Source organism: Dermacentor andersoni, chromosome 3 (genome assembly GCF_023375885.2).
Source record: "Dermacentor andersoni chromosome 3, qqDerAnde1_hic_scaffold, whole genome shotgun sequence".
NCBI classification, from domain to species: domain Eukaryota; kingdom Metazoa; phylum Arthropoda; class Arachnida; order Ixodida; family Ixodidae; genus Dermacentor; species Dermacentor andersoni.
Window position 1 is genome coordinate 170,457,534 of NC_092816.1, and position 25,724 is coordinate 170,483,257.

A 25,724-nucleotide genomic window follows, 5' to 3' on the forward strand; every position below is an offset into this window, starting at 1 on the left:
CGCTTTGAGCGTTGAGCAACAATTGGTGCTCGCGCTGAAGTTTTTCGCTACCGGTGGTTTTTTGATCACGGCCGGCGATACCATCAACGTGCACGAATCGACGGCCAGCCGCACCGTTCGGCGAGTTGCTCTCGTCCGCCACTGCTCAACTTGGATACGGTGAGCCTCGCTTTATCTCTTCGCGATTTTCCTAGTTCAGGCTGTTGCGCATATCCCCCGCTCTTAGTACCGCACCATATGTAGCGGCTGCCTCCGTGCGTCCTTGTCAGGCAGGAGCTTTCGCAAGCGTGGCACATTAAAGTGCGGAAAAAGCGCTTTGTCGAGTGTGTCTGCAAGAAAACAAGCAGCGTACAATGCAAGGAAACGATTTAACAAAAAATTATTACGCGTCTGCGTACAATTGTAAACGTAGCGATCGCGAGACGCGGTTGAGAAAATCACGTTTTTCACAGCAACTACGCAGTTCGTCGTGATCCCGGCAAACGCTTACTTTCCACCTGCGGGGCTGTGTGCGCTAGATCCGTATGTACAGTACTACTTGTAGGAAGGCTCGGATGTGTGCTCAGGTGTACGAGTGTAATCTCGCATGGCATCGCAATGCAATAAAAGTTGTCTGTGCTCCTCTATTTACCAGCTGGCCCTCACCGAACGAGCTGGCTGAGGTGCAGACCAACTTCTGCGGTCTGGGCGGCTTCCCCTGCGTGGTGGGTGCAATAGACGGCACGCACGGCCACGGATTGGTCAGTTCCAAGCGATATGGACATCGTGTGAGCGGCGCGCACGCTCATAACTTAGCCGTCGCACATTTTACGCCGACCTGTCAGGCAGCATGCTCCACCGCCGCAATCCCGTAGATCACGAGACGCCCCGCATGGTACTTTGCTCCCCGCAAGAGACCCTTGAGTAAACACGAGGAAAGACTCATCGCACCGATGCTCTGCCATGGTTCCTGGGACTGTAAGAAGAAACCCACGAGTAGACACGGGGGTTCGAGCGAGGCGAGAGAGAAGAGCCGGAGGCCAGCCGAACCAGAGAGACGGCACGGGGAGACGAGCGAGAGACGCGGCCGAGGAAGGCAGCAACACGCTTCACGCCGACGCTCTGCAGGTAATAAACAGTTTTCATTTGAGCAACAATCCCGCCTTTTTCATTTGCTGTCAATCGCGACCGAGTTCGGCCCGTTCCCCATCTCATTCCCTGTCGGCGGCAAAACTTAGCGCCTAGGTACTAAAAGTGCCTACCGTCTTCATTAAGTCTGGACTGTAATTCATTCTTGTCGGTTCCTGCAAGCGCACTACTGCGGCCTGGAAGTCCAGTCTTAGTTTGGGTTAGGATAAGACGAGATTCGGATTTAAGTCTACACTTAGAGGCTCGCGTTTGTGCAATCGGCCCCAGAATCAGCCTGCACATGGGCAGACTACGTCTGAAACTTACTTCCCAATCTTGTCCTAATCTAGCGGGCTGGCTTACGGTTTCGTGCAAGCGACTTAATGCCTAGGGAAGCTTAAGACTCCATTGAGACTGAAGTCGCTCTGTAGACGGGAATAAGACTCAGCTACAGAGCTTCGTGCAAGCGGGCCCTGGCAGGCCAGGCGGCCAGGCCGCCGACGACTGGTATGGCCTCATTTTGTATGTAACAGGGATACAGTGTACGTGTAATGGAATGCCCAGTTAATAAACCTAGTTCTTTGAATGATGTATTTCGTTGTAGTAGTGCTTGCGGGTCTGCACTTGCCTGTGCCGGAGCTCATGCCCCTTCATCTTTGTCTCCCTGGCGGGATGATGCGTCCGTATGTTAACAGCTGCATCACTGCGCTACAACATTCTCCAAAGTAAGGGACAAAATGCATGGGCGTTCCTGTTACTTTAGTGTTTCGATGCATAATAAAAGACAGTTTTTTTTTTTTTATGTAAGCGGAATAAGAGTGCATCTTTACGGCGAGTTTGATGGTGCATATCTGCAAACTGGTGTCATTATGGAAATAAATTTGAAGTGGATACTCATCGCCTACAATACGTATATTGTAATATGTGCCGTAAACTAATTAATTAGTTTCTCGAACGCCTCGTGCGGAGTAGATGGCGAATAGGTGCCGTGAACTGCGGCTTTGAACTGATTTGCTTTAATTAGTTGAAGATCTGATTCGATTTATTGTGCAAGTAATGTCAGCTTATCCGAATAATCCAGCTCATGGGCTAGTAATGTGTTATCTGCGACAAGCAACTTATTAAAAAATTTCATTAAAAATTTCACCTTATCCCTGTTTACAAACTTAACACCACAGTGTGCTATTCCATCTGCCAGCCCCTTTCTTGAATTTTGGACTTCCATGCCAGCTGACGATGACGGAACAGGGTAAGTGCCCCTTGTCATCCTTTGCCCATGTAGCAGTCCTCGGAGAAAATCAGTACAGATACCTGAAGGAACACTTTCCACCAGGCCAACACGCGCCATTCATAAGATATCTGAGTGGGGCGCAAAACATCAGATATTCTCCCGCTTGTTTGTGATATGCCAGTTGACACCACACACTTCATTATTAACGTAGGCACAAACAACCTCAGTACACAAAGCGCCGCGGAAACGATCGAGTCCATGAACGTCATAATACGAACTATTCAAGCCGCTCGACCAAACGCACATATAACCGTAACAACTGTCGCTCCCGGCCTACAAAACAAACACCGCCCACTAATACACCAAACTAATGCATTCATGAAGCAGAATGAGGAGACTAACAAGCTCAACTCATTTATTTTCAACTTGAAACACTTCCACAAGAACGTTGACACGATGGACCACGCAGAAATACACGAAGCACTACACGAACACCTAGCTTGGGACGATTTACACTTAAACCGCAGAGGAATACAGCTAGTTTCCCAACACATCAAATCCTTTATTAAGGACAAGTACAAAAAAACTTTTGAAATCCACCTCAAATACCACCCCCACCGATTCTGCCGACCGTGCCACCCCGAAAACCACAACTGCGAGAGTCACCTCAAGAACAATCGAAAGACAGACTACGGAATATGAAACAACCCACTGCACACGTGCAACAGTCACCTCAAGAAGACTCGGAACGCAGACAGCGGAATGTAAAACGAGCCGCAAGACACGCACTACACCAAAAGCCACATTGACCGCAGTGCAAACAGACACAACTGTAACAGACAACAGAAAATTCACTACCGAAGTTTTCACACACACGCACAAAGTCAAACAGAAACCGAGCTCGAATTAAGCGAGGCATGTGGTAATAAACCTGCGAAACAGAAAAACACCCCACGCCAATCTACCCACAAAAAGACAAATAAATGACAGCCATCTCAAATCAATAACTCTTCTCTGCCACGAAGCAACGAATTCCTACAGGCTAGAAAACTTACCAAAAAAAAACATGCGAGCTACACCTCCCAACTGAAAACCCTACACAATCTGCACAGAGAAAAATATAATCCCTAAAGGTCTAACACTGAAGGCTGTACCAGCTCTAGGAACACTCCCACCACACCATTGTGCAAACTGGCAAACAACATTGCACATAGCCTCACTTTCACTTTTCAATATCTTCAACCAACACTGCGAAGAACAAATCGAATGTTTTAGCCACAGACTTCTGAACATAGCTCTGACACCGGATGAGAAGAAAGATTTAGAACACTACGACGAAAAACAGGCTAGAAAATTGGTTCAAAAACAAAGGAAAATAGCAAACTTCAATCAAAAAACAACCTTCCAGGCAAACAGACATTCACGCAAACAAGAGGGACCTCGAGTCTAGAAATACCAGACGTGATGGAAAGTTCCACAAAATTAAACCACTCCAATGTTGAAGGCATTTCAAAAAGATTAAGTAAAAAAGAAATAGGCATACTCAGCAAGGGCCTAAACTTTTGTCCCATGAACAACACAATAAACGAATTCAAGTTTCACAAGGAACTCTCAGCATTTCCCCCACGAATACGTATCAGACACTTTTTCGCAAACAGCACACCATACAACGGGACGACACCAATTAGAGCCCAATCCACTTGGACTCCCGAACCAGAACAAGCCATATAACTTTACATATACCTCAAAACTGTCAGTAAAGAAATTATAAGCCAATCCAAAACATCTAACCGACCTAAAAACAGAACTGCGTCGGGGAGTCATCATTTCAAATCTTAGTTTCCGGAATGACATTGTTATTAAGGAAGCAGATAAGGGTGGAAGTATAGTTATTTGGCCAGTAGAAAAATACAAACACGAGGCTTACAGACTAAACAACCCAGAACATTACCGTAAGCTAGATAACGATCCAACATTATCCCACACAGTGACAGTTACCAACAGGCTGAAATCACTTTTGGCTGATGAATTGGTAACACCGTCAGAACACAAATTTCTTAAACCAAGCAACAAAACTGGCGGGCGTTTCTACCTACTTAGAAAAATTCATAAAATTCCGTCCACTCAACTATACACCGCTATTAACCCAGGTCGCCCGTTAGTATCAAACAACATCCCGGCAGAGAGCATCTCCACATTCCTTAACCACTTGCTTGGTGACTTGCCAAAAGCACTTCCGTCATTTGTACAAGATACGCCCCACCTGCTGAGAATTATGGAGGACATTAATACTAGAGGCACACTACCCCACAACATAATTCTCGCAACACGACGTCATGGCCCTGTACACCAACATTCCAATCCCCGATGGTTTATCTTCGATAAAACAAACGCTGTCTAAACACAATGCACACCACTCTACTGAAGTCTACTTGTCTGTCCTTGAATTAGTTCTAACACATAAGTACTTCGAATTTGAGGAGAGTTACTACCTACAGATACATAGTACAAGCATGGTACGCCTTTTGCATCAACCTACGCAAACATACTTATGGAGATTCTAGAATCAGATTTCCTATTGCGCTGCACTGACAAGCCCCACGCATACCTACGATACATAGACGACATATTCATAATATGGGGACATGACCAAGACAGTCTAGATAAATATGTAGCATTTCTAAACTCTTTTCATCCAGCAATAAAATTCGCATCTGAATCCTCAAGTGAGCACATAAACTTTCTGGACACAACAATATGCATTGACAATGGGGCACTAAAGACAACGCTGTATAGGAAACCTTTCGACAAACAGTACCTAGAATATACGAGCCACGATCCCAGACACGGCAAACAACGCATCTTTAAAGGCCAGGCCACACGACTACATCACATTTGCGTTGAAAACCACGACTACATAGATAGACTCGATCACCTTAAAGAAACCTTATCAAACAGGAACCACCCAAACAGTGACCTTCAAACCCTACACCGCTGCAACCAAACTTAATCGAGCCGAAGTCCTCAAGCCCCGCCCGAGGATCATAAGAACAACAACGCCTCTTATTACTACTAAATTCTCAAACACACCCCCAAACGTGAATAACATCCTCAGTAAATACTACCCAATTCTCACCGGCAACCAGAAACAAGATTTTTCCCGACCCGCCCAGAGTAGCCTACAGATGCAACACTAACTTTAAAGATATTCTTGTTCGTGCCAAACTAAGGACAAAGACGATGTTGGGAACCGGTCAGTGGAGTTCAGCGTTTTTTCTGCGGGCGGCTGCACGTAAGGGTCACGTGGAGTGGCCAGAAGAGACGCGTGGTTCGACACCACGGCGGCGCCGGAGAGTCATAGCCATCGGGTGTGGGGGAGCAGCGGTTTACGAAGAGCACGTAAGCGAGTAGACTGAGTCGGGGCTTCCGCCGGTCGGTTCGCAGAAGCAGTGTCGTGGCTTTGAAGACGACCTCTCGCCGCTGAACTGCACCATGCCGAGACATTCCGCAAACGGACCAGATGCCCCAACGGAGCGTGGAAGTGTTATCTGCGGGGGAGTGTGCGTTGCTTGTTTGTGAGAAAAGAGACTCGTTGCACTGCAAAGGATGTGTGGCGACAGCCTTGACGCATTGGAATTCCGCATAGTGTCAACCTGCAGTCTCGTTGTGTGCACACTGCGCGCACCGCAGTGTCATTGGACGAACGATGGGGCGAGAGGGTTGCTGGGGATGCTTTTAGGTACGCGCAGGGCCGTGGGAGGGGGATTCGGTGGAGATTCGGCTATGAGAAAGAAGACTAAATTCTAACTTTTGACTTCTAGTTTGATGTCCGTGTAAATACTTTCCATTCTATCGCTGGCCTATTCTATCTCAATAAATAGTTAACCCCTTTGCAATCAGCCTCACTGGCTTGCCTACTGCAGTGTGACTTCGCGACATCCACAACATCTTCAAGTTTCCCTCACTGACATCGAGGCCAACATCAACTGGCGCAGTTGACAGGATCGCGACGTCTTTCCACTGAAGGCAAGTAACGTGTTGGTTGCTTGGGCGGAGAGCAAGCAGGTAGGCAGGACAGCATTTGGAGTCCCCAAGAAAGGACACGACATCAGGGTCTGAAGGACGGCGCAGAAAGCTATGAGCAAGGCTGCGAGCTCGACAGTCAGCAACAGGCTCATTGTTCCTGAGCGGAGCTGCAGGAATATCGAAGACGCACACGGCAGGAACGCCGGAGATGTCACAGGTGGAATAGCGACGTAGCGGAGCGGAGTTCGAGTCAGCAAGACTGACGGGGTGAACCGCAGAAGACGTCAAGGGTTACACAGCGACGCAGCACTGTGGAGTTCGAGTCGGCAAGGCTGACGGCGTGAACCACAGGGGCGCAGGTGATGTCGAGGGCGACATAGGGACGGTGGCGACGTGGAGTTCGAGAGCAGTAAGTAGCCTGGAAAAGAGCTGGAAGTTTGCGGATTAGTTTCGCACCCGACAACTATCAGCGGTTGCTGCGACAGAGCTGTCAGGAGCACCCAGGAGGGCCAACAAAACCCGGAGAGGGAGTCCAGGCAGCGGAGACAGGAGTGGTCAAGGTAGGGCACTTGTGTGTTGTCTCTTGGTCCACCATGTCGGCTAGCGCCTAAGTGATATTCTCGAGTTAAAGGGAAGTTTGTAGGACATCTCACGATGGCGGAGAGCGACATGGCCGCCGCAGGGGCTCGTCAAGAAGGGGAAAATCTACCCGTTCGACAGTGTGAGCAATTGCTCACAAAAGAAGTGTTTGAGCTTGAGAAGCTCAGACTAATGCTAGAGATGGAAAAAATTATACTCGCTCAAATGCTGCTACAGCCGCTGGCGGATGCACAGCGCGGGCAAAGGCAGTTGTCGGGTATTAAGCTGGGGGAGTATGCGAAAGAATTGAAGGCAGTTCTTGCTCCAATGCCAGAGGCGGATCCCCACAGTGCCCGCAGGGTTTAAAAGCGTGGACACTCTCTTTGAAACATTGCGAATCCCCGGGGATATTCGTGGAGTGATGTTGCTGCCGTTCCTGAATGAGAAGATGAGAGCATTTGTTGCAAGCGAGTCGGACGGTAGCGTAATGCCATACCCTGAACTGAAAGAAAAAAGTTCTAAAGGAACTTAAGATTACTCCTAATGAGTATCGGCGCTTATTCCTGTCTGTAAAGAAATAGCAGGGTGATTCGTTGCATCAGGTGGCGACCAGGTTAGAGACTCTGTTCTCATACTACCTAAAGAGTAGAAATGTCACAACCTTGAAGGATGTAAAAGGTTTGGTTATCGCCGATAGGTTTAAACAGATATTATCAGAAGATGTAAGGACATACGTAATGCAGTATGAAGTCAAGGACTGACTTGTCGCTAGCGAAATCGCCGAGCTAGCAGAGACATATGAGGAAAGCAGACGCGTGGGCTGGACCCGAGAGCGTTCGGATAAGCCACTCCATGATTGTCCAGACCCGCGGCAGGGTTTCGAGGAGATGCAGCCCGTGGAAGAGAGCAGCAAAATTGTAGTAAGGGCGGATATATTTGTATCTGACAGTTTTCGGCCGCAGGTGGAGCAGTGTGATAAGGTAAACCAGCAAGCCGCGTCGGAGGTGTTAAACTGGGTCGATTTGAAAGCTGCGGAGAATTCCGCCAGGGCTTGTCTCGATTCAGGCGCAGAGATAACTGTGCTAAGGACAGAGACGGTACCCGAGGTTTGTAAGGGCAAGAGTTCCGGTAAAATTAAGTTAGAAGGCGCATTTGGTCAGGTTGTTTTCGCTGACTTGCTTTATGTACCACTATCTCTAGCCAAAACGGATGGACGCAACCACCAAGTGCAGACTCTGTGTGCAGTCACCGAGGTGTTGTCAAAAGGGTTAGGCGCATTGTTGACGCCAAAGGCACATGAACTGCTGGAGCGCGCGAAAAGGAAGCGGCATCAAGAAGCGCAGGATAGAGCAACTCTCGAGCAAGTGTTTACCCCCACAGATAATGCGGTCGCCGACTGGTCGGCAGGGGGCCCAGAGCTCAGTAAGGAGACGGAGGAGGATATCATAGTTGCTTCGGTGGGCCTACCTGGAAATGAAGCTCTGGGTTCAGGTGATGTAACGCCTGTGGCTAGCTTCAGGGCAGAACAGCAAGAGGACGATTCGCTGCATGAAGTTTGTACGCAAGCAGTTGAAGGTACGCACGGAAGGAATGCGCAGGATAGATTGCCTTTTCATGAAAAGAAAATTAATGGCCAAATTCAGAAGCAATTGGCGTTGCCCGAATTCGAAAGGACAGAACATATAGAACTTGCGCACGACACACCGAGTGAGGTATCCTTGTCTGAGGAAGAAACGAAGCAAAGACTTAGGAGGACAGTGTCAAGGTTTCAAGCCCCGGAAACAAAGAGGGATATGAGAACGGGGCTCGGCCGTGTAACCTATTAGCGCGATCATGCTCCTGAATATTCTAAATGGGTATGCCCTCCCTTGTAATTGTAAGACCGTGGGACACCCAAGGCACTCGCTCAGAATGAAGAAGCAGAAAACGGACTTTGTGCAGTAAGGAATGCGTTAGCATCATTGTCGCAGGTGGTGGCCCATGGTCATGGTCGCGACTTGCTGTTGACAACCGACGCCTCCGAGTTACCGGTAAGGACCTGCCTACCGCAGCTTGTAATGATAGAACAAACACCGGTCGCATTACTCATTAAAAGGTTGACGGTAGCACAGGTAGAGTGGTTAATCATAGAGAGAGAGGTTTTTGCGGCCGTGCTGACGCTAGGGAGGCTTCGCACCTGGCTATTTGGAGCGAGAATAAAGGTGGCCACGGACCACAATCCACAAGCATTTCAGGCGGGCTTTGGGTCCACCAACACGAGGTTGTTGCGCTCGTCATATGCGCTGCAATATTGCGAATTTGATAACGGTTAGGGTGACTAATACCTGATACGGGAAGCGCGCGGCCAATGTCGCTCTGCTGAGCTTTTGTGTACATAAGCCTGTGTATGTCTGCGGGCGGCTTAGTACGCACGTGCCCATTCACAGTGTTCGCGGGTGCTGCAGTCGACAGACCTCAAGGTCAACAGCGAAGCTATTTTCCTTTTTACCGCGGATGCGTGGTGGACCTCACAGCAGATATGTGCCCTTCCTTCAAGAATTGCAAAGGACTTTGTGTTGTGTGGTGTTTGAGGGTGGTGTGTATGAAATGTCACGTTGACAACAAGTATCCCCTTGACATTCTTGGTGGGGAGGAGTGGAGTTCAGCGTTGTTTGTGCGGGCGGCTGCACGTAAGGGTTACGCGGAGTGGCCAGAAGAGGCGCGCGGTTCGACACCAAGACGGCGGCGAAGAGTTATAGCCATCAGGGGTGGGGGAGCCACGGTTTACGAAGAGCACGTAAGCGAGTAGACTGAGTCGGGGCTTCCACCGGTCGGTTCGCAGAAGCAGTGCCGTGCCTTTGAAGGCGACCCCTCGCCGCTGAACTGCACCATGCCGAGACATTCCGCAAACGGACCACATGCACCAACGCGGCATGGAAGTATTTTCTGCGGGGGAGTGTGCCTTGCTTGTTTTTGAGACAAGAGACTCGTTGCAGTGCAAAGGATGTGTGGCGACGGCTTTGATGTATTGGAACTCCGGATAGTGTCGACCTGCAGTCTCGTTGTGTGCACACTGCGCGCACCGCAGTGTGATTGGACGAACGATGGAGCGAGGGTGGTGTTGGGGATGCGTTTAGGTACGTGCAGGGCCGTTGGAGGGGGATTCGATGGAGATTCGGCTATGAGAATGAAGACCAAATTCTAACTTTTGACTCGTAGTTTGATGTCCGTGTAAATACTTTCTATTCTATCGCTGGCCTATTCTATCTTAATAAACAGTTAACCCCTTTGCAATCAGCGTCACTGGCTTGACTACTGTAATGTGACTTCGCGACATCCACAACATCGTCAAGTTTGCCTCACTGACATCGAGGCGAACATCAACTCGGTCCCTGTGACCGCCGCAGGTGCTCTACATGTAAACATTCAATCTACTACAGTAAAAAGTACAGCGTCGAATTAAGCACACAAGGTAACTTCGGGTTTCACCTGCACATCAAGCAACGTAGTCTACTGTCTAGAATGTGCCGCTTGTAGCAAACACATAGGTCAGACTGGACAACACATTCATACAAGACTCAACGGTCACCGCGCGGACACAAAACACAATTTACCAAAAGCAGTAGCCAGCCACTTTAATGAACATGTTAATATATTCGACAAAGCAAGGCTCTATATGTACTACAAACGAATTTCCGTTCACCTCGCGAAAGGATGTATGCGGAATCATGCCTCATACACAAGTTTAATTGCCTACAGCCGACGGTAATTAATTTGGCACGGGGCAACTTAGAATCTTTGAAAGCGGTAACTTAAATCTGAAATTCTTATATGATCAACCAAGGCACAACACATTATGCCACCAGCTAACCTTAATTCTTAAACTGACCTATTCCTCCATTTCAAAACCTTTTTCCCACCCTACTACTTAATTTAATATACTCTTGCATGTTTTTACGTTAATATCAACTCTACAACCCCTTTTTGCCATGTACACCTGCCCCCGCCCGCTTTTGCGCATGTCACCCTCCTATTATTCCGGTTTCGGTTCCCCCCTCTCTTTCGTTTTGCTTTTTATTATATATTTTTTCAAGCACCCTCACCAACACATTCCAAAGTCCCAGACGTCAGTATACCTTTTTCGGCGCTTTAGCCACAAAGGGTATCGCCATTGCTGTATACTGCCCTAACGACACTTAGGTTGAGCTACTGGGAATAACGTTCCTTCAAAGACCATGCCGCTGCCTTCCAGTTACCCCATGCATTGCACCCCAGACTCCTGGTCGCCATCTTAATTCCTTCACAATTACTCGACGCATTGCTGCCATGCTACTAAAGTGCCTCTTTCAACTCGTTTTTTTTTTTCCCCTTTTTTGTTACTCGTGCAGTGACCGCCTCACCGGCTCTTTTAAAGCCACAAAAACATGCCGCCAACGACACCCTTCAAAGCTCCCTAACCTCTCGCTTCCCCAACGCCCTCCCATGCCCTCTTCTTTCTTTTTCTTTGCTTTTTCCTTTCGCTTGGCGTCCGCCGTTCTTTTTTTTTCTCTCTCCTTTTCTTTTTCTTTTCTCCCCGCATTCCCACCACTCTCCCACTCTTGTCCCCTCGTCTGAGAACCACGCTCACAGACGTAAGGCGACAGCGCTCATTATCTTTGAAGTCTCTCCCTTTATAACCAACCGCCATCGAAAACAACTGCAGGTGACGTCACTGCACTGACCCTTTAAAACTAACATGCCGAGGATGACGCGGCCGCCTTTGACGAAGATAGGTCCTCCTATGGAAACGTTGGCCAGACATTATGAGGCACCTTATCCCTGTTTACAAACTTTATACCACAGAGTGTTATTCCACCTTTCAGCCCCTTTCTTGATTCAGGAACATAAAAATGATCCCTGTAAGTAACTTTAGGATTCACGCATGCGGGTGCGCTACGCGAAGAGAATGGACACGAGACACCACATGCAAATACACAATGCCACCTATACTTGGAATCATTAAAGTACTCGCAAACGTATTCGGGGAACTTAATGCGTGGACAGATGTTACCACTGTGCACTCCCCATAACACTACAAAAGTTCAAGAATTTATCCGCAGCAGCTTACGACGCGTGCTGCTGAAACGTGTTTCCTTATATAATGCAAAATTTCCTCACAAAAGGAACAGAGAAAAGTTACGAGGAGGTTTTGCAGTATTCACGCAAACAATGAAGAAAAAGCACGTAGCGACACCACTTGTAAAGTTAACACACAGATTTTCATCACGTCAAAACGGTTGTATTAGCGTCCATTCCTTTATTCTACATTTGCCCTTATTCCTTCTTGTATGTTTTCGTTTGGGTTCCCGTTAATTGTATTGGGAGCGCGGCGGTAACAGGGTCGTCAATTTCTTCCACGTGCGAAGTGTACAAACCATGTCTGACTGATCGCAGACGGCCTCGCTGTAGCTTAAAGGAGGGACAACATTCCTGACTTGCTAGCGTCTGGGTCTGAAGCGTTCCCGGAAAGCTCAGGGGCCCGTTCCGCCATTTCTTTCTTCTCATTAACCCTGGTATAAGCGCTGCCCATTCGACCAGAAAGGTCGAAGGCACCTAGGCGCTGTTCAGGTCGCCTGTTCTACGCGCGGCTCACACCCTTTTGTACTGGCGGCCCGTCTCGCCACTCTCCCGGGAGCGCGCAGAAGTTTCGGTATATATGCAAACGACGGCCAGAAAATAGCCGCAAAAAAGACGGCCAGAGGCAGGCGGACGCGACAATAAGCGGACGGGTGTCTCTCCGCGAATACGCGACTCGCGACTTCCCGGTAAGCGCTGAAACCTTTTTCCTTTTCTTCCATTTTTCTCACACACGTTTTAAGAGCCGTTGAATTTCGCCGAAAATAAATCGTGCACATAGCCGCGTTCATGGCGGCATGCGTACGTGAGATTCCGGAACCTCGATGCTGGAACCATTTAAATAATGATACTATATTGTCTATATTAACCTGTCAATGGCGGATAAATCAATGGATCTTTCAGGCATGTAAGGCATGTACGATAGCGGCATAGTATGAAAAGAGTGCATGACGAACATAAATGATAGGTCATCACACGGATACGATCGAACGTATGTAATGTAGTTCATAAAAGAGCCGCCTACGTCTTGGTGTGTAGCAAAAGTGGCACAGTATGACAAGTGTATGGCGAACATAAATGATGACATGAGTGTCATGTAGGTCATGAAACAGCCGCCGAGGTCTTGGTGCTCTCATGGTCGTTTCATTAACTTGGTTATTGGTATGTACAATAGTGGCATAGTATAAGAGTGCGTGACGAACGTAAATGATAGGTCATACATGTGTGTCATGTAGGTCATGGAAAGCCACCTACATCTTGGTATGTACCAAAATTGGCAAGTGTGACAGGACTGTATGACGAAGATAAATGATCGGTGGTGACATGGATATCATGGCACATGTGTCATGTAGGTCATGAAACAGCCGCCTACGTCCTGGTGCCCTTACCGTCGTTTTGTAAACTTTGTATGTACCACAACTGGCACAGTATGACAAGAGTGTACGAATAACAAATGATAGTTCATGACATGCGTGTCATGTATGTCATGTAACAGCCACGTACGTCTTGGTATGTACCAAAATTGGCATAGTACAAGACTGTGTGACGAAGATCAATGCTATGTCGTGACATGAATATCATGGCATGCGTGTCATGTAGATCATGAAAGAGCCGCCTACTTCTTGGTGCTCTCATGGTCGTTTCTTCAACTTGGTAAGCTCCCCGCACACTGCGTCACATATCATCAATTCCCACAGGGCGTGAGATCTGCCGGCTTTTTTTCTTCGCGCAATGCATCGTGGGTCGGCGCAGTCAGGACGACCAACGCATGGATGGAGCACGAGCCATCTTGACTCCGATGTGCGGGCACATCGGAGCACGTTGGCCAGATCCGGTAACGTTGGCTGCGCCAGTGCGTCGAAGTGTACACGCTGTTGTTCTCGGCAACGTGACGTAGCGGGTGCGCGCGCTCACGCTACGCCGGACTAATTTAGCCCGTTATGGTTCGACGCGGATGGAGAAGACGCTAAAGAGCAATAGCGGCTTATAATGATGGGACCATCATCAGCGCACATGGCACCGCCACCTGCAGTAGTTAGCCTGCGTCGGCCAATCACCTTGCACCGCCGTCTGCACCAGTTGGTGTCGCTGCAGTGCTGTTGTTTATGCTGGTCGGATCCAGTTTCATAACACTTATAAGGACACCGGGTTGCGTGGAGATAAGCAAGTGGCACAACGATCACACATACTTAGACCCCTCTCAGAGGTGTTCATTCTTTCTCTTTTTTTTTATGAAGTAAAGAAACGCCGCGAAAGGTACCGTTCTGTTTCAACTCGCGCGTAAATAACAGCAGATTTCATTTAGGTCATGCTTAGATGCCATGCTGGAATGATTAATCAAGAATCCTGCAGCCACATAGTCCGTCTGAGACGATTACACGCTGTTTGCACGGAAGTGACAAACTGGCAAAAGTTTCTGACGGATGGGGGCGGGAAATAAGCTAACGAAGGGTTGGTTACAGCTGGCTACATTACATATGAAGCGCACAATGGTAGAAGTCGTAGTGCAGTGACAAAAAAAAAGCTAGATTCTCGGATTTTGCATGCCCAAACAATGATCTCACTATGATGAACGCCAGATGTCGTGGAGGAGTCCGGATTAATTATAACCCTCCCCCTAGAGCGGGGGGGGGGGGGTCTTCAACGTGCACCCACCGCACGGCGCACGGGCATTTTTGTATTTCGCCCACGTCGATGTGCGGCCGCCACGGCGTGGATTTCATCCGGCGACCTTGTACCTACTCCCCGCCAGAACATCGGACATTTCTGTGCACAACATCAGCCAGACAGCGGCATAGGGTGACCCGACGGAATTCCGAGAATCATTCTCAGACACCCCAACTTAAATAAAAGAAAAAGAGAGAGAACAGGCACGCACGATGGTGCTTCGGCACAGCGTGTCTGGCGGCAAATGTGCAGGAAGAGTAAATATCCCACACTGGCCGGTGTCTTTTGACCGGGGACGGGAACTGCAAGAGCCGCGATCGATCGACTTCGCATTGGGTGGGCTCTATAGGCCCGCAGGAAGGAATTGCGGCCGCAAGAGGCGCCGTTCTCGCTAACTCAACAGCACCTTATGTGGCCGCGTTGACGGAGTTTATGCAACGGCGCATGGGCTCGCAGTGCCCCAAGCGGACCAAGCCCGATCAAGAGTGGACGCCACCAACGTCGCACCTTCACCACCACTTCGAACAGCCTTTGACAGCCTCTCTCTCTCTCTTTCGCTAACTCTGCCGAGACTTCGGATCACTTATAGCCTGTGCATCCACAGGAGCCACGGCGCCAACTTTCGCTTGTGAACCGACGCCGACCACCCCGGGTCGGCTGACGAACGTTTGAACTGTGAGCTGGCTGATTTCTACCGCGAGTGTTTTATTGCACTTCGGTCTATCAGTACGTCGTACTTTGAAAAATGCGATAATGTAATAACCTATACAAACATGTAATATCTAAATATTACATGTAACTGATGTTATATAATATTACGTAACACACCCATAAGCGTCACACTAACCAACACGCTTGCAACGACCTGCCTGCAAGAGGAGGTTCACAGTTTTCGTACAGCAAATAGAAACGCAACACTTACGCGCTGCGTGTTCTGCTTATCACTAGCAAGCTACCGTGAATTGAGCGCTAGAACTGGAGACAAATACCGAGCACCGTAAATCAGCCGCGTGTTGCGTTCGCTACCATTTTGGCCGGGTCCAAAAAAATGTAATCCCTCAGCGTTCGCTTACAAGACCGAAGTGATTAGGAAAACCAATTTTAGAAGTCAAGGGTCTGACGGAATCCCGTCTGGTCGGGATGGTACATGAAGAAAATGATATGTAACCGACCAAAAAGGGAAACATGGAATGGCCCTTGACTTGAAACATATTCGCCAGGCGTACGGCCAACCCATCATCACTGAGACACGACACTTTGTGCCGTTGACAACTCGAATGGCTGCATTCAAGGGGCACGTCAAGTTAAATGACTCCTCTGTCGAAAAAATGCCTGTTCCACGCGGGAAGATCACGTGGCTGAAGCTGAGCACGTACGCCATGATCTGCCCAGCTGCGGCTACCCTCGTCATGTGATTGAATATATGAAACAGCAACTTGACCGTCTAAAGTTGCAACCAACACTGGGTATCCGAAAGCGATTTCATATGCGCCAGTTATCAGTGAAACCCTGGTGCGTGTATTTCGTTCGCATGACGTACAGACCGCGCATGTGCCAGCTCGAAAACTGAAGAATCAGCTAGTCCAAGTCAAGGACAAACTCAAGTAAGAAATTTCCTGGTGTGGTGTACTCGATTCCTTGTGCCGACTGCCTCTCTGTATATATCGGCCAATCAGGTCACTATGAACGAAGGTTACGCCATCACCAAAGAGACGTCAAAAACTGGCACACAGATCAAAATGCACTTGCTGAGCACTCGATATCTACCGCACACAACATAAACTGGGCAGAGGCACGTGTGATTGCAATAGAAGGTCAGAAACTCGCGGCTCTATCTCGAATTGATATTCCAGACGACAGCGCATACGCTTAATCGCAATGACGGAGACTTGTCCCAAATCTATGCAAGATACCTGGGTCCGCTCATGCTTAAAGAACGACGCAAAATTGCTCTGCCTCATTGTGAACAAGGCTCCCGTGGGGGAGCTGAAACGTCACTCCATCTTTCATGTTTTGGTCGGTGCCATCTAATTTTCGTCAAAAACCAGTGTTAGCGACCGAAACGTAACTCTCGTGCGATTCAACAGTCTCACACGCCAAGGCATTTGAGTGCGAAAAATAGGGGGGAAACAGAAGGAATGTGTGCTAGGAACTAGCGCACTTCTTGTGGCTATGGAAGGAAAGCTAGGGGCACATGGCTGGTGCAGATGTGTTACTGCGCCAAGTAGTCCGGCAGCATTTGACAGTGCTTTTGGTTACAGGGCTTCATACAATAATTACTAGAGGGAACTCTGGCTGGCGCTAGTGTCTATGAGAGCTGCAATGGGAGCGGTTGAGTAAGCATGGGAATTATGGGAAGTGCATAGATTTGCCCAAATTGCGTCCTTCTGACTTCAAACGGCTTCGTGACTTTGTAAACACAGGACCTCTTGCACAGAAGCCCGATATTGAAACATTTACGCCATGTAAGCAACCACGGACAAGCGACGTGAAACGCCCTTACGCCCGGGATAGATGGGGCGAACTTTAACGGCGAACATCGCCTGGCACAAATAGACGCGGAGGGACGACGCCGATGGTTCGCTGGCGTCGCTTTTTTACACTCAGTGATGAACAGGCGGACGCCGCCGCGCGCTCGCCGCCTGTTTGTCAGTGTTGCGAGGCCCTTGGAATGTGTTTTTGGATAAGAAACACTAAATAGGCTTTTTATTGTATTATTTGTTGTTAATGACGTTTGCACTTTTCCCAGTTATTTGATAACTAAACAACTTGGAAAAAAGTTTCATAGAGGCGCTTACAGCCGATTTCCGCACATTTCATTGATCTGTAAGCGTTTCAGCGGGCTGGCTTTGCAACGTCTGGCTACATTGAGCGGTGGCATCGCGGAGCGCAGGCGTTGCGGAAGGTTTTGCCCTTCTCGAACTGTTACAGTTTACTTTGTGTAAAAGAAGATTGTGGTTTTTCATGTTTACTTCAGTTTCAGTTACTGTTTCAAAGCCTCGTCAAACAACACGCGTTTACAACTGCAGCCGGAGAGGATAGAATTATCGGTATTTGGCGTGAAATGGGTCTGTCAGCGGCTCTCGTTCTCGGTGCCCTAGGCATTCCGTGCGCCGCCTGAGCCAACACAGATGCAAACAGCCACAAGACAGGCATGGTCGGCTTCTAACAATAACCTTGTCGTCCCTCTTTTCCCTCGAGGCACTCGACCAGAAAGGACATGTGGGTGTAGTACAGCAGCGGTGATTTCTAACCGAACAAGCACAAAACCAAGCTTTGCGAGCACGCGTGCCGACAGCGAAAAAAAAAAAAAGAAAACTGCTTCGGGCGCCGCGAACGAGAAACCGTTTCGTCCCCTATTCCCAAACCCATATGGGCGGCACGGCACATACGAAAAAGACAATAATAAGAAAAGCAGTACAATACGCACACCATTTTACGTCATGGAACCTTCGATCGGGTTAGTAAAAAAAGTGCACCGCACTTATCTGTTTCGTGAGCACCTCATTTAAGTTTGTAGACGAAAAATAACTTTACAGAAGTTTGTACTAACAGTTTTAGTGAAGCAGCCGTGCTCCTGTGTTTTTTCCGTGGCACGTTGAAAAAGATGACGAAGAACCGCGCTGTGACTGCTTGAGCGCCTCTGTCGCTGGTTGATGCACACACAGACCCAAAGCACAACTGTCAAGCTTACACACCACACTCATAAGTCAGCTTGTTTTGCGAACAGAATGTGCTGCGAGAAAGACACGGACCGAAAAAAACTTGCCTCACTTTTCAGAGGCTTAGAGCAGCAGCATGCAAAGCTTCAGGAGCGTGGTAGCTATGGAAACATTGACGCTCCGTGTAGCAGTTCCAGTGCGCCTTTCAGAAAAACAGCACGTGACAACGGCCACACTTTCTTCAAGACGGCCGTGCTGGCCGGGGCATCTCCTACGCTTTCCATCTTCCATGCTCGGAACAAACGCTGAATCGACGTAACTTCCACGTGCGATGATTGCGCGTTTCCTCAGACGCGGAAAGCCGCATAGTTAACCTTTACACTCAGTGGTGTATTCTGTCTGGTTTAACTGTTGGTATTAAGGTGTTTGTGCCTTGTCTTCCCCAGCCTAAACTACCCTGCATTAAAACGCGGGACTCTTTTTAGAAGCGCTCTCACTTGTGCGCGCTTTGCCTCCGTAGTTTTCCCTTAATAGCCACAGAAAGTTGTCTGCGAGTATCGCGATGCATTAAGCAGAGTAATAACCTTGACGCGCACAGGGTCTCAGATTCTGGTGCATTACTCTTTTCATAACAGATAAACGGCCCCGAAACAACGTTCCCAGAATGCGTGGTTGTGTATACTCACGTGAGGCAGGAAGCAGGGACTTCGTTGCACAGTGACGCCTGGTCAAGTTGCGGCGCGAGGACACAACGGAGCTCTAGCACGCACCACCACTCCGCAGGTTCTGGCAGCGGAGAAGCACGCACCACAAAGACGACACACACACTACGACGCCTCCAGCACTCGCACCAAGCTCGCTGCAGGCGTGCAACACGACTCCACCGACCGTTCCCGGCGCCTGCATGGCCGCTGCGCTGAGGCGGGGGCGGCGAGCCACTTTAAAGCAGTGGAAAGGGATGGAAGAAAGCGGCGCGCCAGCAAGCACGTCTCTCGTACCGGCGAGCGCGGTGAATACGTGACGCGGAGAGCTCAGGAGGGGAGGAGGTACACCCCAACTGCCTCAGCTCTCTCTCAGCATTTGTTAGAGGAGGAGGCAATGCTGATAGCCAGAAAACAGGGAGGTAAACATTCCCAAAACCCTTACCCCCCGAGGTCGTTTCGTTCAAGCCCGGCATCCACTTGCTCAGTGCTTTTTTTGTGACCAGTGATTTTTCCGCGCGATCGGTCGTACGGCGCGTCGTGTGCGACTTGCCGCATGCGGCGATTCGGGACACATGGTACGAATGAGCGAGCGGCGGGTAGCTCCGCCCAGAACCGGCGCCCCTGCGTGGAAGCTTGGAATGCTGCGTCAACTTAGAGCAGAAAGGGAAAGCAAACGTATTTGCACAGCTCTCTTGTTTGGAACAAGCGATGACAATTTAAAGACGTCTATGCGGACACCGTAGACGTGTTTTCGCAAGGCCGCTTTCGCAGTGTCGGCTCCGTTGACAGCCGCCGATGGCTAGGAGCCGGCAGGCATAGCTCGCTCGGCCATCGAATCCGACACCGGTGGCGCTTGCGACACGATCGCTTGCAGCTCGTTTAACGAAGCGCCTATATTAGTCGGCACAACGTATACACAGTAATGCCACGCTTGAATTGCAGCACATTTGATTTCATCGGCGCCGACGGAAGCGAACGAGAATGCCAGGCGATCGCTGGGAGACGGTGTAGGCCTAGCTCGCCGGCCGTCTATCCGGGGAAGAGATCGCTTGCGATGTGTCCTCAGCTTGTAATAAAGCGCCTAAATTCGTCAGCACAGTCAATGTCTGAACATTTATGTTGCTATTAAGTGAAGATATGATTAGCTTTACCGATGCCGTTATTAGCGATGAGTAAACACGCCAGTCAGGCGAGCCGCTTCGTATGGACGATTGCTGCGCGTCTGCGCTGACCGCTTCCGAGTAGAAATCACGCCAACGATTTACTATTTCGCACAACGTTTGATTACACGCAGCCTTTCGAAGTCACTTTATTCTATTAGTTGTTTCGTGTCACAAACAAATTGTACCCGATTTAAGTGCCGCTGTCAGCGCAGAAAGAGGCCCGCGTTTCGACCAGAGAGAAAAAAAAGGAAAGGTAAACACAGGCATGATCGGAGTGACAAGGCGCTCGCTCGCTGGCCCCGCCCAACCGGGTCTACCACGTGGGTATGACGTTCACGCTACCGGCGCTGTCATTGGCTGCGGTCGTCCGACCGATGCGGCAGTCGCACGACAATATTACACCAATATTCAGCAAGTTGGTCACATGTGCGGCGGATTCGGTTGAGAGCCTGTTGAGTGTGGCTGCTGATGCGAATGGTCGCACGACGGATCGCACGCAAAATCGCACCATGTGTATCGGGCTGTGTCGAAAGCCACGAACGAATGCTCCGGCTCTCTGGCAAGGGCGAAAAAAACAACAAAAAATTTGCTGGCCTATTCAGTGCACGTGTAGCCTTCCGACTTCCGTGCGTGTGTTCTGTGCTATCATGCCGGTAATTGTACAGGCGCAGCTGCTAACACGTGACAAAAAGAAGTCCGCAGATCAAACGCGTGTGTTGGGAATGGACCTTTTCACAAATTCCGCCGCGTCCCCAAGCGGCCGCGCAAAGCACTCTGGGAAAACGGAGCGCCGCCGCGCCGCGCTCGCGTCTTTCCGTCCGCCTCTCCGACTGCGCCCGGCCACCGGAAAGGCTTTCTGATTAATTCAGACAAACTATGGTTTCTTTAACACGCGCTCATATCGCACAGCAGACTTTTTAACACATGGAAGTCACACTGCTTCCCTAATGCATGTGCACAATGACTGTTTGCTATGGCGGTGAGCAGTTTTTGTTAAAAGGCCTCTAGATCTCAATGCTTCTGATTAAACCATGTAAACAGCCAAGAGGCAGTATTTTTGCAGTTGGAATAAGACAAACAAGAGTGGTGTGTGCATTTTGTTTTTAATTTTTCCACAGAGGTAATACAGTAGTGTTTACACTTCTGAACGTATCATTCATTTGCAGTCTGCTTTTGGCAATTTTTTCATTGCATTGTTCTCCACTTGTGCCATATTGTTTTTATTGTATGTTTTTTTCAGTGCAGTACAGAAATGCGTTGTGTAACAATGTACAAAACTAAGTGACGGACAAAAACTGCAATTTCTTTTTGCTAATCATTACAGAACTGTGATAAGCTTACAACTTTAATCAAATTGCGTGCTCAATGTAGTTATGTTCAGTGCTCAGATTCCTTATTTATTTGCAATACATAGTGTAAACAATTATTTCATTGCAATGTTCTTCCCTTCTACCCGCATATGCTCCATTTTAAATATTTTGTGCATGTTGTTTCATTACAGCACAAAAGCACTTCCACAATAAAAGTGGGCAGATTGAGATGGTTGTGGGGCAGTTTGGTTGTTTAGTTATTTTAGAGCTGTAAAAGGAGTGAAACTTTACAAAACATCAGCAGTATTCATGCAATGCGTCAGGCATACTAAGTGTTCACATTCCTTACTCTTTTCAATGTTGTGTTGAGAAGTAAAGCTTGTTTTTGACGAATACTGCACTGCAGTACCTGTTCATTTCCCATGTAGTAGAACATGCAAACTGACACACATTTTCTGTAACATATCATGCCTTTATTTGAATACTTTTGATTTTTAAAAATGTAGTATTGAAGTATAATAAGCTGATATGGACAGCTTTGGGATCACAGGCCTTTCAGAGCCTATTTTTTTATTTGCTGCTTGCTAGCATCCTCTTCTGGTACACACTCTTGGTACGATTCTCAACAATCAGCTGGTTTATGTGCTCATGAAAACCAAGTGATGGTCACACTTATTAAGTGACTATGCCCATGAGCTTTTTTGAAACAGCATCACCAGTTAGCCTTTGCTGCTTTGATGACCATTCTGTCAACATACAAGTTGGCCATCTTCAGGCCTTGAAATAGATGACATTCATACTGATGATGATACTGATTCATACTGATGTGAGTTTCACTGACTGAAGCAACAAACAGATAAGGAAAAAAAGGGGTGTCTTTGTTTGGCTATGCTTCTGTGCAGTGCAAACAAAAGTAAGATACAAATTAATATGAAGAGGCTAAGAAGTGACGAAAAAAATGTGGCGGAAGGAAGTATTGTGGGGATGGACAGCCTTAAACAGATTTCATTCTGAAAATGCGCATATTGCTTGCGAACAGCATATGATTTGTACATTGTAGTGAGCAATCACTATTTTTAAAATACTTTATAAACTCAACTTTGGTCCTGTCAATGATATTATGAAGACCCCCTTAAGTTAAACTCCACATATGAAATTTGGTCTATGTCAATGCAAATTATCGGTTGTCGACTGTGGTTTTCATCAAATGCACTACAAGCACTGGACATATTCTGAAAACTGCGATTGTTAAATACTGCAGAGGAAAACTTGCATTATTTTCTTAGGTAGCTGCAGTACTCTATTCTCTATTAAGTAAGGGCTCATTGGTAAAATTGTTTAGATAACAGCAAATCTTCCACAATTTGTTCAGTTTATGAGCCACAACATTGGGGAAAATGCTCTTCAGTATGCGAAACTTCTTCACTTCTCTGATGACACGTTCAACATGTACTCTCAGATTGGCAATCTCCCTTGTTTTGGTCTCTTCAGCGACTGAAAACTGCTGCTTTCCATTCAGCATGGGTGGCACATTTAGGCTAACACCAATTTCATTTAGATCATCACTGATCAGAAACCCTCTGTCTGCCATCACGCTATCTCCGGGTTCAAGGAGATCATATAAGCCACTTTTCCTTGTAATCTCTTTGTCTGATATCCTGCCAGGAGACAGGTCAGAGACAAAGGAGATAAACCCATTAGGTGTTATCCCCAGCAGGCTTTTTGCTGTATTGTGACTTTTGTAGGCACTGAATGTGTCACCCTGCACAGTGTAATCAGATGGGGTCTCAATAAAAAGTTCTGTACAGTCCAGTATCACACGAGTTGAAGGATAGAGAGCCCTGAAAGACTGCAGCATGTACGAAGACACAGTTTCACGTGATGGCCACACTGGGATCTGAACTAGCACATCACTCAGGAAATCTACCCAGTAAGAGAATATGCCGCTTACCAATGATGTGCTTATGGCAAAACGGAATGCTATATCCTGCTCTAGGAGGCCGACTCTTAACCTGCACAAGCAGATAATCCGCTGTTCCCTCACACTAAGCATAGGTCGTCGGCCAGCTGGCGAGTTCGTTGTTCTGTGCTTGGAACAGATAAATGCAACGAAGCATTCAAAGCGCTTCAGTGAGGAGAAGCCAGTGTAAAACCTAACCTGCTTGTCATCCTTGACTAAGTCTTCAATATGAGAACTTTGCTTAGTTGTCTGCTTATCTCTAGCCCTCCCAGTCTTTTCCTTGTGCAGCAAAGAACGCAGTTTAGCTACTTCTTCTTCAAGGAAACTGGTATTCTGTCTCAGCTTTTCATTCTCTTGCTGTAGTTGTTGACACCTAGTTACAAGCTCTGCAGCCCTTGCTTGGTAACGATGTGCTGCCTCTGATGCTGGTCCCATGGAATACATATGGTCGTAGTCTGGAATGAAGCAATTTAAAACAAATATGGTAGGCTGCATTTAGCAAACAGTTTTTATATGATAGCAAGGTCAGGTGGCAAAAGTGAAGCCAGATTTATATGAAGTTGTTTATAGTAAAAATAAGCATGCAAAATAAAATAAAATGACAGAAACAAGCCATAGGCAAGAGCTTAACAGCAGGTGCAAAACACAATGCCAGGATTATATCTTCGTGCTCTCATTTCCAATTCCTCAATCTATTCCATTCTAGTTGCATTTTTCAATAGGTCTTGCTGTACATATACACATTTCATAGCGAGGTTACCTGCTGGTAGCTGGGGATGCATGCTTGATGGAGAAGCAGCTGGAAGAAGCACAGGTGAAGTAGCTGAGAGGTTGTCTGCAAAGATAATTTCAAAATACTTTAACAGCGCGGTTGTAGCTGCAAGACAGTACCTGAATTTAAATAACCTGAATGAGCGGAATAACGTTCTCTGGAAAACGAACTTTTTAGTAACAGCTGTAGCAGAGCCAGCTCATAAAGAGAGGTATAAATGTACAATCACTAATAGCGAGAAAGCCTACTGCCACACCCCCCCCCCCCCCTCCCCTGAAAAAAAAAAAGTCATTGCGTCTGCTGGTCACGGCGAAACGAATCCAAACAGACAATGATAAGACAGCGCTCCGTTTGTAATGCCGACCAAATCCCATCTGTGTGTGTCTCCCTTTTCACTTGCGCATGTTATGCAGTGCCAAAATTCAACAAGTCCGTTTACTTACCGACCATTAAACCCGCTCCCTTCTTTCTAGCGAAAGAAAGTGAAGCACTATAGCAGCGTCTGGTTCGCTTTCCACATTCGAAGCACATAAAGCTTAAATGCAAAAGAAAAAAGGCTGTTACGTACGTTGCTGAGATTCCACTTCAACCGTGCCGCAGATGCAGAGTTCGTCCTGGATATAGGCTTCCTGCGACATCGCCACGACGCGCTTTATACGGCGTCGTTTCCCAGCGCCTGGCAAACATAAGGAAGCATTAGCAGCAGGCAACTATCTCCTCTTAAAGTGGCAGTCTTACCCGTAACCACAGCAGGTGTCCGTTCTGCATACACTCGGTGTGGAAAGATCGTGGGGAGACGATCCATGTATCCCTTGCGCCCGCTTGTGTTGAAATGCGCACCACATATTTTGTGGTGCTTTGAAGGCTTCCACAAGGTAAATCGTCCTTCCGAGCCTTGCCGATTTATCCTGCGCACCCATTCTTGCTTCAGCATGTTGTCCTTGGGGAATCCGTGGAATGATATGTTTTTGTCCTTTCTTGTGTTGTTGCTACAGCCGGGCACGCAACATGTTTGACCGCCACCGCGATTCTCCTTTGCGGACATGTCGAACGTCTAAAAAGCACCACAAAACTGCAGAAAGATTAACAGCTCACCACCACTACAGTCCACTGCTAGATATTACTAAAAAACACCAACAACACGCACGAGAAGACGCACAAGGCCAGAAAACTGCGGCAGAACAACGCAACACCTGACAGCAGCCGGCAGGCGAGCATAGAAAAAGGGGGAGACGATCGCTCCGTTCTCCCATCATGCTTTGCGCGGATCCGCTAGGGGATGGCGCGGCGCTGCAATTTGTGGAAAGGTCTATTAATGTGAAGCGTTGCTTTAGTTAAGCGGTTTATTAAATGCTTACACAATTAAATTCGATGCCCGCAATTCTCTTTACTTTATCCTATGAAGCGCGCGAACTCATGCCATGTTTTTTGTTTATCCACAGATGTCGC

General features: G+C 48.0%; 1 protein-coding gene across 1 annotated transcript; it reads right to left on the reverse strand.

The window, feature by feature from the left end:
* Window positions 1-22,379: 22,379 nt before the first annotated feature.
* On the reverse strand, window positions 22,380-25,361 carry LOC126524165 (uncharacterized). The gene is made up of 4 exons (XM_072286802.1): window positions 25,014-25,361; window positions 24,844-24,951; window positions 24,264-24,338; window positions 22,380-23,958 (listed from the first exon to the last, which is right to left on the reverse strand). The coding sequence occupies exons 1-4, from the start codon at window positions 25,318-25,320 to the stop codon at window positions 22,844-22,846; spliced, it is 1,605 nt and encodes a 534-aa protein (XP_072142903.1). The 5' UTR covers window positions 25,321-25,361; the 3' UTR covers window positions 22,380-22,843.
* Between the last annotated feature and the right edge of the window lie 363 nt (window positions 25,362-25,724).

Coding starts and splice junctions, on each gene's coding strand:
- LOC126524165 (XM_072286802.1), bottom strand. CDS start 25,320: ATGTCCGCAAAGGAGAATCGCGGTGGCGGTCAAACATGTTGCGTGCCC. Junction 24,339..24,843: donor TGAAGTGGAATCTCAGCAAC/GTACGTAACAGC, acceptor TTATCTTTGCAG/ACAACCTCTCAGCTACTTCA. Junction 23,959..24,263: donor GCATCCCCAGCTACCAGCAG/GTAACCTCGCTA, acceptor GCTTCATTCCAG/ACTACGACCATATGTATTCC.